This window comes from Onychostoma macrolepis, chromosome 14, assembly GCF_012432095.1.
Source record: "Onychostoma macrolepis isolate SWU-2019 chromosome 14, ASM1243209v1, whole genome shotgun sequence".
Classification (NCBI taxonomy): Eukaryota; Metazoa; Chordata; class Actinopteri; order Cypriniformes; family Cyprinidae; genus Onychostoma; species Onychostoma macrolepis.
In genome coordinates this window covers 30,419,168-30,432,355 of record NC_081168.1, presented here as the reverse complement: position 1 = coordinate 30,432,355, position 13,188 = coordinate 30,419,168, and the positions used below count along the sequence as shown (strand labels likewise).

The 13,188-nt window shown below is 35.5% G+C and overlaps 1 protein-coding gene across 3 annotated transcripts; it reads left to right on the top strand.

Annotated features, from left to right (window-relative positions):
• Positions 1 to 1,445: 1,445 nt before the first annotated feature.
• zgc:174917 (uncharacterized protein LOC565650 homolog) lies at positions 1,446 to 4,572 on the top strand. Of its 3 annotated transcripts, XM_058798539.1 has the most exons (8): positions 1,446 to 1,474; positions 1,565 to 1,613; positions 2,000 to 2,232; positions 3,127 to 3,400; positions 3,505 to 3,596; positions 3,682 to 3,821; positions 3,952 to 4,056; positions 4,150 to 4,572. In XM_058798539.1, the coding sequence occupies exons 3-8, from the start codon at positions 2,103 to 2,105 to the stop codon at positions 4,240 to 4,242; spliced, it is 834 nt and encodes a 277-aa protein (XP_058654522.1). In that variant the 5' UTR covers positions 1,446 to 1,474; positions 1,565 to 1,613; positions 2,000 to 2,102; the 3' UTR covers positions 4,243 to 4,572. The 3 variants fall into 3 exon arrangements, with proteins under 3 accessions (XP_058654522.1, XP_058654523.1, XP_058654524.1); XM_058798540.1 differs by lacking the exon at positions 1,565 to 1,613; XM_058798541.1 differs by lacking the exons at positions 1,446 to 1,474; positions 1,565 to 1,613 and having other exon boundaries at positions 1,748 to 2,232.
• The last annotated feature ends 8,616 nt before the right edge of the window (positions 4,573 to 13,188 follow it).

The following is a 13,188-nucleotide window of genomic DNA, read 5'->3' as shown; positions in this document are numbered from 1 at the left end:
TATTTGGATACATTCAGTAAAGTTCATCTCTGAATTTGTGCTTTTACTGTACATAGCCCATGCTATATAGGTCAGGTTTTAATGTGCTGCTATAACGCATTAGAATTGTCCTCTTAATTACTTTTTTATACTGTTGTTTTAATAAATGTTTGTCATCCAAATTCCTTGATTACAATTTTACTCATATATATTAAATATACACTGATTGAAGAAAGAAATTGGTAATAGCTGTATTGCGGCTCTTCAGATATAACAAAATGTATGTTGATAACACATTTAATATTCATGATCATATTATTATTGCTGGAAAATGTGACCCTGGACCACAAAACCAGCCATTAGGGATTTATAGATCATTATTATAGACTTTATAGTCTATAGATTTATAGACATATAATTATTATTCATCATTGAATAAATAATCTTTCCATCGATGTATGGTTTGTTACAACTATTAAAAATAAAAATCTGGAATCTGAGGGTGCAAAAAAAAAATCTAAATATTGAGAAAATTGCCTTTAAAGTTGTCCAAATGAAGTTCTTAGCAATGCATATTACTAATCAAAAGTTAAGTTTTGATTTATTTACGGTAAGAAATTTACAAAATATATTTATGGAACACGATCTTAATATCCTAATGATTTTTGGCATAAAAGAAAAATGGATAATGTTGACCCATACAATGTATTGTTGGCTATTGCTACAAATATACCTGTGCTATACTTATGACTGATTTTGTGCTCCAGGGTCACAAATGTCTTTATAAACTCAAATATGACTGAAGTTACACATCATTTTGGCAGAAAAAATATTGAATAATGCTATAAAAGTCAACATAACTAGAATAGTAGTTGAAATATTACAAAAAAAAAAAAAAGAAAAGAAAAGAAATCTTTAGAAATAGAAACTATTTTAAATATTTTATGTTAATAATTAAGCCATTATTTTGTTGACCTTTAGACACTTGAATAGATTTGAATAGATAGTAGCTAGATACATAGTATAATATAGTAAGTACCTATGGTTTGGCTAAATGTTCATATGTGAATAAATGACTTTGCTTGACTGTAATGTTGTCTCCAGCAGGTGATAGCGTATGTCACGTTCATCACGTACTGAGAGAGATAACAAAAGTACTTACTTAGTTCTTCAGTAAGTATTATCCGGTTACAGATAAACACAAAGAATATTACTTACAAAAGGAAATGCTCCCTTATGACTTCCTAGAATTTCTATCATCATTAGCTGACTAGATCAGCATGCCGCATATTTGGCATACTTACCCACCCAAACATGAATGAAAGGGTGATTAATTTTTTTTTTTTTTTTTTCACCCTGGAGTCTAAATTAGTAAAGTGTGCCATGATATCATTTTGGAGGAGGAGCCCAATACACAACTTATTGTATATAAACACAGTTCGACAATGAAGAGCAAGACATATCAGGAAGAAACAGCCTGAAGAGCAAAGAACAGGTATTGGCTGAATTCAATATGATTCATTTTCCATACTTTCCTTGATAGATTTATAATGGTTTTATACTGTTCTTTTAACTTTGTTTACAGCTCAAATCAAGACTCAGCACTATAGCAAATAAGCATCTTTCTGACTCAGGTGCATCCTTTTTGTTATTTTCACACACTCGGTGAACTTTAGCAATAGAAATGAGTCTGCTAAACAGATGTTAATGCCAGAGTATGCATTCTAGCTGCCAGCATTTAACAGATCTGCTAACTGAGGCTCACCTCCACCCTCATGCGCTTAAGAGTAGCATGTTTTCCCAGTTAATTGCTCATGGACCATTGCCTCCAGTCACTATAGCACTCTCTGTTCCTGCATAAACAACCCAGAATAACTGTGCCATGAATAAGTGGGGAGGAGTAGAGCCAAAACAAGGAGGTTTTCAGAGGTCGGAAAGGGAAATGACTGAACGTGGATGCAAAGTTTGTTTCCCATCTTTCTGTCTAAGTTATAAAAACAGGTTTTCTTTTCCTGTGTAGTTTGCACAGCTGAGCTTTAGCCCTCGAGAAGCAAACGAAGCAAGAGACGGCGTTCTCAGCACATTTCCAGCAGACAAGTGGAAGTTTCACTGCATTTTCAGACATGAAGAGAGACACGGCTGAGGTTCAGGCCTTGTACGAGAAGCAGGGGTACATGTCGGCCATTCCCATCCTGAGCCCTGAAGAGCTGCAGCAGGCCCGGGACGCCTTCGCTGATCTGGAGAGGAAACATGGTGAGCTTCAGCGCTGACACCTTCAACATTTCTCACTTTATCAGTTTACAAAACGGTAATAAAATATGAGAAGAACTCAGAGTTAAACTGTGTCAGAACAAGTTCATCTTGATCATGTCCGATAACTCTGATAGAAAGGTATGTAATGAATTCGGTTGAATAGCTGTCAGCTGTTAAATGTAAGTAAACAATAAGATAATACCAATTTAGCTCAACCAATTACTTAGCATAGCTTCATTTTGTTCAATCTGTGGTGTAAAAAAAATTGTATTAGCAATTAAAAAAAAAAAAAACACTTAAGCAAAACATGGTAAGGTCAAAGTGTCTGAATAATTTGTGACCCTGGACACCAAAATCATTCATAAGGGTCTTTTTTTTTTTCCTTTTTTCTGGAAATCTGGAAATTCAAAATATTGAGATAATCGCCTTTAAAGTTGTCCAAATGAAGTCCTTAGCAATGCATATTACTAGTCTAAAGTTAAGTTTTGATATATTTACGGTAGGAAATTTATAAAATATCTTCATGGAACATGATCTTTACTTAATATCCTAATGATTTTTGGCATAAAAGAAAAACTTATATTTTTTACCCATACAGTGTATTGTTGGCTATTGCTACAAATATACCCATGTGACTTATGACTGGTTTTGTGGTCCATTTTTGGTCTCAAATTTTTATCAATTTTACTGGTAGTCAACTGTATGATGAATTTTGGGTATAATATGTCACAGTTCACTTTATTTTGCTATCCTCACTAACATTTCTAAATTATAGTGTCCTATTCGTAAATAGATATCAAAAATTATATCTAGTGTCTGAATGATTTTTGATTTGACTATATAAGCCTTTGAATTGAGGTTTAGACTTGAATTAATCCAAGTATTCCTCAACAGGTGAAGATTACACCGCTTACAGCCTTCATAACATCCACAAGAATTGTGACTGGGTGATGGGCCTCGCCAAGCACCCTAAGCTTCTGGAGGTGGTCACAGCGGTTCTGGGGCCGGACGTCATTCTGCTGGACTCCAGATTCATTTGTAAATATCCAGTATGTAAAATGCAAGAAAACAACGGTGTCATCCAACCGAACAACACCTGTGATAAGAAAAAGGACGGCATTGAGAAGACAGAAATGATGCCGTTTGTGGCCTGGCACCAGGATATGAAGTAAGCACAATTCCACAGAAGGAAATTAAATACGGTATTTTGGCTTTCTGTTGGCTTAGATATCCATTCCAAGTGTTCAATAATCATCTTATGTTGGTTTACAGGTACTGGGGCTTTGATGGAGGTCCTGTTCTGTCAGTCTGGCTCGCTCTGGATGACTCACTTGAGGACAACGGAGCACTGCAGGTTATTCCAGGTATGAACACTGTCTCTGTTTGCATGCAAGACAGATCGTGACACTTTGTCTAGTTTGTAACGTGTCTAAACTTATTTCCCAACAGGAAGCCACCACTCTGGTCTTTTGCCCCATTGCCAGTCCAAACGAGCTGGCAACATGCTGAGTGTCAATCAGGAGATCCCAGAGAATCTGGTGGAGGCGGAGAAGGCCCGCTTATGCCCACTTCAAGCTGGTCAGATGTCTGTGAGTATGCATACTTGCCATGACGTTTCTTTACAGTGTCTGAAAAAATAACACACTACCAGTCAAACCCATGGAACCAATCAAAACGAGCTTATATCTGAGTTTAATTCAAGTTTGCTTTTGGATTCAGATCCATGATGGACTTCTGGTTCATGCCAGCGATCCCAACACATCTAATAGGAGGCGATGTGGCTATGTGATCCGATATGTCCCTACATACACTTTTCCAATCCAGGTAAACATCTCACTCAGTTTACATTTCATGTAGACGTATCCAGAGACGTTTAGCTGGAAAAAGCATATAAATATGTGTGTGTTTTGCTGACAGGACCCTGAGCGTCCCAGGACTTTTCCTGATACGGTGCTGGTCAGCGGTGTTGACAAATACAACCATTTCTCCAGCAAAACCTCCAAACTGTGACCGGCTTATAATGACCTCTTTATTTAAAGACATGGGTGCTTTGGTTTTACGAACTAATTAAACTGTGTGTGTCAAATGAAATAGCGTTTTCAACTTTTCTACCTGTTTTTCTTATTAGTTAACATTACTTGTGACAATTTGAAAGTTTATATGTGTATTTATTTGTCATTTATATATATATATATATATATATATATATATATATAATTTACAATTTGGGTATGTATCTTTCAGGCTTTTCAGGAAATCATGTGTTATGGGATTTTGAACTGTTTGTGTCCTTTGACTGTCACTTTCTGAATATGGAACTGATCTGAAATACTCAATAAAGTATCCAATATTACCTCTGGATGTGTAAGTCATTTGAAAATGATTCAACAAATAGAGAAAAGACAGAGCAACAACAACAAAACCTAATGCAATCCACCAAGAGAAGCGCCGATTAGCAGCTATTGCAACCACGTCCAGTGCGATATGGGTTAAGACATGCTTTTCCTAGTAATGTTGCAAATGCTACTAAACTCACTTCCGCAAACCTTAGTAAATCACATTGCATGACTCATTTAAATCCTCTCCTCCCATAAATGTTGAAAGGGAAACTTCTGCAAATGCATATACAATAAGGTCAGCCACAAAAATAACCGTCCATGCTTTTTCAGCTCTATTTTTTCACTGTATGGCTTTAGTAAATCCTGACAGTAGTTTTTTTAAGGTCAAAAGATGGTTTTCACTGGTATAAGCTGTTAGTAAATCTGGCCTTTGGTCTTCAAACCTCTATAGATCACACATAGACATGGTCTTGGTCTCATTGCTTTGTGTCTTGCTCTTAGATCTAGATTTATCTCAAACAAGGGAGTACACTAAAGCTGATAATAACCTCAGTCACTAGTCGACACAGTATCTTCATCTTCAGTTCTCCTGAAGACTCTAAACATTTGTGAGGCTCTTGGTGGCGACATATGGGAAAATTTTAAACAAAAAAATATCCAAACATCCAGCTCATTCATTCTGGTTATACATTCTGCTAACTATAAGTGACTTTGAAGCTACATGTCAGCTTGTTTATTTAGTCATCATTGGTGCAATGAAGTCGATCAGGGTAAATTCAGACTATGCAGTCCTATAGATTGTGGGTGCAGGTGTCTCTTTCCTAGTTCCTGAATTTGACGCAGTTAAGATTTCAGACTTTTTCCTTTCAGGTCAGTATCATGTATGTACAACACATGTGTCAGACGCCCTTTTCACATTTCAGGGTGTGGAACATGGAAGTCAACAATAGCAGGGTGAACAGCACCACTGATTTATAGAGGTAAATGAGAGAGTATATTTAATTTGTTCCCCTTCAATACAACAGCAAAAGAAAAATGCATCATCACATTTCTGAAACTGTCCAAAGAAGGTAAAGAGAGAGATAGGATATGACAGTGAAATAAAAGAGGCAAAGCCTTAGCTGCGTTATTGATTAGTTGATTCACGCAGAAAACAATGACTCTGATTGTGCACTGTAAAGAGATTGTAAAAGCGCACAATGGCCATCATCACACTGAAAATAAATGTTGCCTACTTATTTTATTTTTTTACTGTATAAGTAAAATTTTGCCTTTGGCAATAATATTTAATGTAATGATGTAATTGATCTTGTTTGTAATTACAAAATATTTAGCCTATTTAAAGTCAATATGAAAAAAATAAATAAAAAAGAAAACCAGGAATCTGGTTCATCTCTAAACACAACTTCATTCTAACATCTACTTTTCATGTTCATCTCAATGACACTGCTTAGTCCTATTTTAACCCCTTGATGCATCATCTCGTTTTCAAAACAGCATCCCCTACTACAATATTAACACATGAAGTATTAATAATTATATTTAAATAAATGTATATTTACCTAGCACATATAAATACAAACCTTAATATATCATCTAAAGCAGGAACACGGGACAAGGATAAACTTCAAAATAATAGTCTTTAATGACGACATCAGGGCAAGACAAGGCAAGGCTGACACAGACAGGAACACCGGGGAATAACAAGTAGACCAGACGAAAACTAACTAAACAGGCAGGAACTAAATACACATGACAATCACAGATAATTAGACACACCTGAACTGAATAAACTAATAATCACACAGAATAGGAACATGACCAAATATGGAAACAAGAGGCGGGAACCCATGATACACTCGACAGAGGACTCACAATTATAGGCTGTAGTAAGAGGCAAAAGTTTTTAGTTGTATTCTGGTAAACTACATCAGCATAGTCAAAGAAAGGTAATATAAGTTGCAAAGCAAGTTTTTTTTTATTTATTTTTTTTTAACATTAAATGAAAAACAATGTTTTGTTCGATACAATACACTGATTCCAAAATTAACCTTACAAAGCATGCAATCAATGTGAGGTTTAAAAGAAAGTTCAGGATCCCGCCATAAACCCAGATATTTAATTTGATCCACTCTGTGCAAGTATGTCACCATCATTACACATTATTTTTATATTATTAGATTTTAATTTAAACATATGCTTAATACCATATGAGATTAAAAATATACTTGAAATTCAAGTAGTATGTTTATAATGCATTTGTATTCCCAACATGCTTATTTGAAGTGCATTAAAATATACTGAATTGCATTTTATAATATAATTATAATTATAATATAATAATATATTTCTAAAAAGTATACTAGAAATACTTTTGTATTAAATATATGCTTAGTCATACTTCTAAGAAATATGCTAAACACAAGACATGCTTTCAATATATTCCTAAAAGTATACTAGAAATACTATGTTAATAAATATATTCTTAGTTACACTTTTAAGGAATATACTAAACTTAAGCATACTTTTAGTAAAGTTTTAGTGTATTTACAGAAACATACTTATGTTAGTCTTACTTAAAGTATATTTTATGTCTACTTTGTGGAAGAACATAACAAAATGACTACACTTTTACTGGGTTTTTAATGTACCTTATAACCATGTGTAGGTCTACTGCAATATATGTAAAAAATTATTTTATTTTTATTTTATTTTTTTTTACTTTTTGAAACGTGAACATCTTTGATGAATCTTTTCATCTGAGGGACATAAATCTCTCAGGTTTCATTAAAATATCTCCGCTTTTCTTTCGAAGATGAACGAAATGGTTTGGAGCATCTTAAGGGTGAGTGATGACAGAATTCAAATTGTTTTGGGGGAACTATAAAATTAATTAGAAAATATAGCAGTATGTTCTTATTTTTCCAGCTTCTGCAAGCGTGTGGAACCTCACTGTGACTGACTTCAGGTAAGATTTGTATTTAATTAACGTTATTTGTCTGTACCAGTCATGTTTTTGACACATTGGCATAAAAAAATAAAAAAATTAGTCATTATAACATGTACAATATTTACATTCTTTTATTTGCAAAATGAAGTTGTGTATTTATTTCTGATTTCCTGAACTATTTGGTTCCATTGTAATGAGGTTAATGATCTTTGAGTGTAGGGATGGGAATAGTATGTATATTTTAACATCAGGCCTAATGGAGGGTGATTCGGTCAATCTTGGAAGAAAAACGTTAGCAATGTGTCCATTCCAGGTGGCAAATTTGTGCTTCCTTTCAGTTATTTAATTTTTACATTTTTAATTTTAATTTTTTTTGGATGACTAGGACAACTTATAATTTTATTTTATTTTTTTAACATTAAATGAAAAACAATGTTTTGTTCGATACAATACACTGATTCCAAAATTAACCTTACAAAGCATGCAATCAATGTGAGGTTTAAAAGAAAGTTCAGGATCCCGCCATAAACCCAGATATTTAATTTGATCCACTCTGTGCAAGTATGTCACCATCATTACACATTATTTTTATATTATTAGATTTTAATTTAAACATATGCTTAATACCATATGAGATTAAAAATATACTTGAAATTCAAGTAGTATGTTTATAATGCATTTGTATTCCCAACATGCTTATTTGAAGTGCATTAAAATATACTGAATTGCATTTTATAATATAATTATAATTATAATATAATAATATATTTCTAAAAAGTATACTAGAAATACTTTTGTATTAAATATATGCTTAGTCATACTTCTAAGAAATATGCTAAACACAAGCATGCTTTCAATATATTCCTAAAAAGTATACTAGAAATACTATGTTAATAAATATATTCTTAGTTACACTTTTAAGGAATATACTAAACTTAAGCATACTTTTAGTAAAGTTTTAGTGTATTTACAGAAACATACTTATGTTAGTCTTACTTAAAGTATATTTTATGTCTACTTTGTGGAAGAACATAACAAAATGACTACACTTTTACTGGGTTTTTAATGTACCTTATAACCATGTGTAGGTCTACTGCAATATATGTAAAAAATTATTTTATTTTTATTTTATTTTTTTTTACTTTTTGAAACGTGAACATCTTTGATGAATCTTTTCATCTGAGGGACATAAATCTCTCAGGTTTCATTAAAATATCTCCGCTTTTCTTTCGAAGATGAACGAAATGGTTTGGAGCATCTTAAGGGTGAGTGATGACAGAATTCAAATTGTTTTGGGGAACTATAAAATTAATTAGAAAATATAGCAGTATGTTCTTATTTTTCCAGCTTCTGCAAGCGTGTGGAACCTCACTGTGACTGACTTCAGGTAAGATTTGTATTTAATTAACGTTATTTGTCTGTACCAGTCATGTTTTTGACACATTGGCATAAAAAAATAAAAAAATTAGTCATTATAACATGTACAATATTTACATTCTTTTATTTGCAAAATGAAGTTGTGTATTTATTTCTGATTTCCTGAACTATTTGGTTCCATTGTAATGAGGTTAATGATCTTTGAGTGTAGGGATGGGAATAGTATGTATATTTTAACATCAGGCCTAATGGAGGGTGATTCGGTCAATCTTGGAAGAAAAACGTTAGCAATGTGTCCATTCCAGGTGGCAAATTTGTGCTTCCTTTCAGTTATTTAATTTTTACATTTTTAATTTTAATTTTTTTTGGATGACTAGGACAACTTATAATTTTATTTTATTTTTTTTTACTTTTGAAACGTGAACATCTTTGATGAATCTTTTCATCTGAGGGACATAAATCTCTCAGGTTTCATTAAAATATCTCCGCTTTTCTTTCGAAGATGAACGAAATGGTTTGGAGCATCTTAAGGGTGAGTGATGACAGAATTCAAATTGTTTTGGGGGAACTATAAAAATTAATTAGAAAATATAGCAGTATGTTCTTATTTTTCCAGCTTCTGCAAGCGTGTGGAACCTCACTGTGACTGACTTCAGGTAAGATTTGTATTTAATTAACGTTATTTGTCTGTACCAGTCATGTTTTTGACACATTGGCATAAAAAAAAATAAAAAAAAATTAGTCATTATAACATGTACAATATTTACATTCTTTTATTTGCAAAATGAAGTTGTGTATTTATTTCTGATTTCCTGAACTATTTGGTTCCATTGTAATGAGGTTAATGATCTTTGAGTGTAGGGATGGGAATAGTATGTATATTTTAACATCAGGCCTAATGGAGGGTGATTCGGTCAATCTTGGAAGAAAAACGTTAGCAATGTGTCCATTCCAGGTGGCAAATTTGTGCTTCCTTTCAGTTATTTAATTTTTTACATTTTTTAATTTTAATTTTTTTTTGGATGACTAGGACAACTTATAATTTTATTTTATTTTTTTTATCGTGGCAACAGAGGTGAAGAGAGTGTATGTTAGCATTACCACAACAGACATATTCATGCGAGATACCCTAGATTACAATAAACCACAATTATCATACCCTGTAATACTCACAGGTTGCTTTATTGAAATAATTTGTTATCAAATAATATCAGTGAGTTTGTACTTGAGCTCTGCTCACTGTAAGTGCTGTTGTTGGGCTTCTTCTAATCATATGTTCAATGTAACTCAGAGAGTGCTGTACAGTGACGACAGACAAGAGGATAAGAATGGACACTCATATGTCAAGCTTGATGAGGATATTGTCAAAAGGTAAACTAAATTCTAATGAATATCAATGCAAATTATAATACATCATGGATGCAAAACTGTTATTGGCTAATTTTATATCAATTCTTTTTCCCTTTCACAGATTCTGTGATAAAGCAGTCTTCAAATACTACAGTGTCTGAATTGCAAGACCTTAGTTGCAGAAAATGCCAGTCGTACTTAAAGAAGTGACCTCGTCCCACCGGCTCCCTCTTGGTCAGTCGTTACTCTGCTTCTGCCACAAACCTGCAGACCGTCTGCTGCACTCCAACCCTCCACTTCTTTGACTGTAGTGGGTTTTTCCCGTCGGGTACACCGCGGTCCTCGGTCACACCGGCATCGCCCCAGTCCTCGGGTACTCTGGCTCTACCAGCGATGCTCATCCCTGCGGCTGTGCCCAGGACTCCAGACCTGAAGCTGCTGAGCGGCGTTTGGATGAGTATGTAAATATATGCCACGCGCTTTCCTCTCAGTAATGAAATAAACAAAGTAAAAAATGACAGCGGAGTGAAAGCAGCAGTTAATTGCAGCATCTTGATTGCAGCAATGTGGATGTTTTGCACGTGCTCTGCAGTAAAGTCCAGTCACGTTTATTTATATAGTAGGCTACTTTATGCAATAGATAGCCTTAAATCAATCAGCTTTATAGTATTAAACATGAAAAACCAGTGTCGATTTCAGTTAGAATTACAACTTGATTTTCTGTTATACAGCAGCTCTCCAGTTTGGAGCTAGCTAGTGATAAAATATTTTTATTAGTGGGAAATAAATATTATTTGATTAAAGTGATAGTTTGGTTTGCAAAGATCAAAGCTCAGGATTGTTTTGATTATCATAACCCTATAAGATGTTTTAAGAGAGATTATTTTGTGAATAAAATAGTTTATCCAAAAATAAAATGTTTTATCACCTTTATTTTGTTTCTTATCCACATGACTTACAAAAGGAGATGTTAGGCAGAATGATTTCATTCAGTTACTTTTTCATATAGCTAATTACTTGGTGAATGAGAGAGTTTCTCTGTCATCTATTTTGTGTGCCAAATATATATATTTGCATAAATTAATTGTATAATAATTGTAATTACATAATGACTTTCAAAAGCTGAAGTGATTACGGTTATATTTTTGTTAGAATATGCATAACTCAACATTTGAACTAATTGCAAAAGCTGAATAATCAGTCAATATCTACTGATTAATCAGTGAAATAATCGGTGATTAATCGTTCTAATAATCGGTGATTGATCGTTCTAATAATCGTTAGATTAATCGATTATCAAAATAATCGTTTGTTGCAGCCCTATTGTCAGCACTGGGATGCTCTGGGTCTGTGCCATGTGCCAAACTCCATCTAAGCCGCCAGGGCATCATCGTCATCCTCTCATCACCATCCCTTCACCACATCCTGCCATCATCCTACACCTTTGCTTCTCACCATCCCTACACCATCTCCTCGTCCACCTCCAAAACCCCCTCCATCCCTCCCTATTCTGTTGCTGGAACTTTATCATCTTCATCTTCAGTCTTTGCACACACACAGCTATTCACTTCTGCACTTTGTTTTTTCTTCATAAACTTGCATTGTAATTTTTATTTATTAATTGATGTAAAAATCGTCCCGGGTTACTTGACGGAACAAGATGCTGCGCTGAAAGCGCTATGGGAAAACATTCTTTGTTCGACCGGTTGTGAAGCACTTGTGTCAAACACGCCAAGAATTGGCTTAAATAACCTCGGTTGGTGACGTCATGATCACATGCACCTGCGAGGTTAGAAATAGACGTGACACGGAAACATCCTCAGGTTATACCTTTGTCTGAAAGGACGTCCAGACACGACTACAGTGTGGTATTGAGGCGCAGCATCTCGTTCCCGCTTTTTCGGGGAACAGGGTTACGGTCAAGTAACCCGGGACGTTCCCCTATCAAAAGCTACTCTCGATGCTGCGCTGAAAGCGCTATGGGAACGAGAATACCCACGCCGCCGCACTGGAAGTGTCTGGACCCCCAACGTTGTGTAGTGTGTGCGCACAAACATGAAAGAGGTCTCAGACATGACTCTGGGATGTCGACTCAAGGACATGCGAGCCCGGAGTAACATGAACATCCAAACTATAGAATCTAACAAATGTGTGCGGAGAGGACCAACCTGCCGCATCACAAACTTGCTGCAAGGGGACACCTCTTGCCAAAGCCATTGAAGATGCAATCCCCCTGGTTGAATGGGCCCTTTCACCTAGAGGCGAAGCTTGACCACGCGCCTCATAGGCTAGGGCAATAGCATCCCTCACCCAATGTGACATAGTCTGTCGAGTGGCAGCCGCCCCCCGGTTGCGGCCTCCAAAACATACAAAAAGCTGCTCCGACTTACGCCACTGGCTAGTGCGGTGGACGTAAATCTGGAGAGCACGTACTGGGCACAGTAAGTGAAGTTTATCCTGCTCCGGTGTGGTGAACAGCGGAGGGCAGAAGGCTTCGAGAACGACCGGATTTATGGTCGAGAATGGAACCTTCGGAAGATAACTAGGGTGAGGATGCAAAATAGCTTTGATGAGCCCAGGGGCAAAATCTAGGCAGGATGGCGAGACTGACAGAGCCTGCAAATCCACAATTCTCTTCAGAGAAGTAATAGCTGTTAGAAAAACCATCTTTAGGGTCAGAAACCTGACAGGTGCTGACTCTAGTGGTTCGAAAGGGGTGTCCACTAAGCCCTCAAGCACTATAGCTAGATCCCATGAAGGAACTGTCGCTCTAGCTGGCGGCCTCAACCGCTTAGCTCCTCGAATGAAGCGGGCAACTAGAGGGTGTTTCCCCACCGAAACCCCATCAATCAGAGCATGGCAAGCCGAGATGGCGGTCACGTAAGTTCTGAGAGTATTAGGACATGTTCCTGAGGACAGTTTCTCTTGCAGAAACTCCAG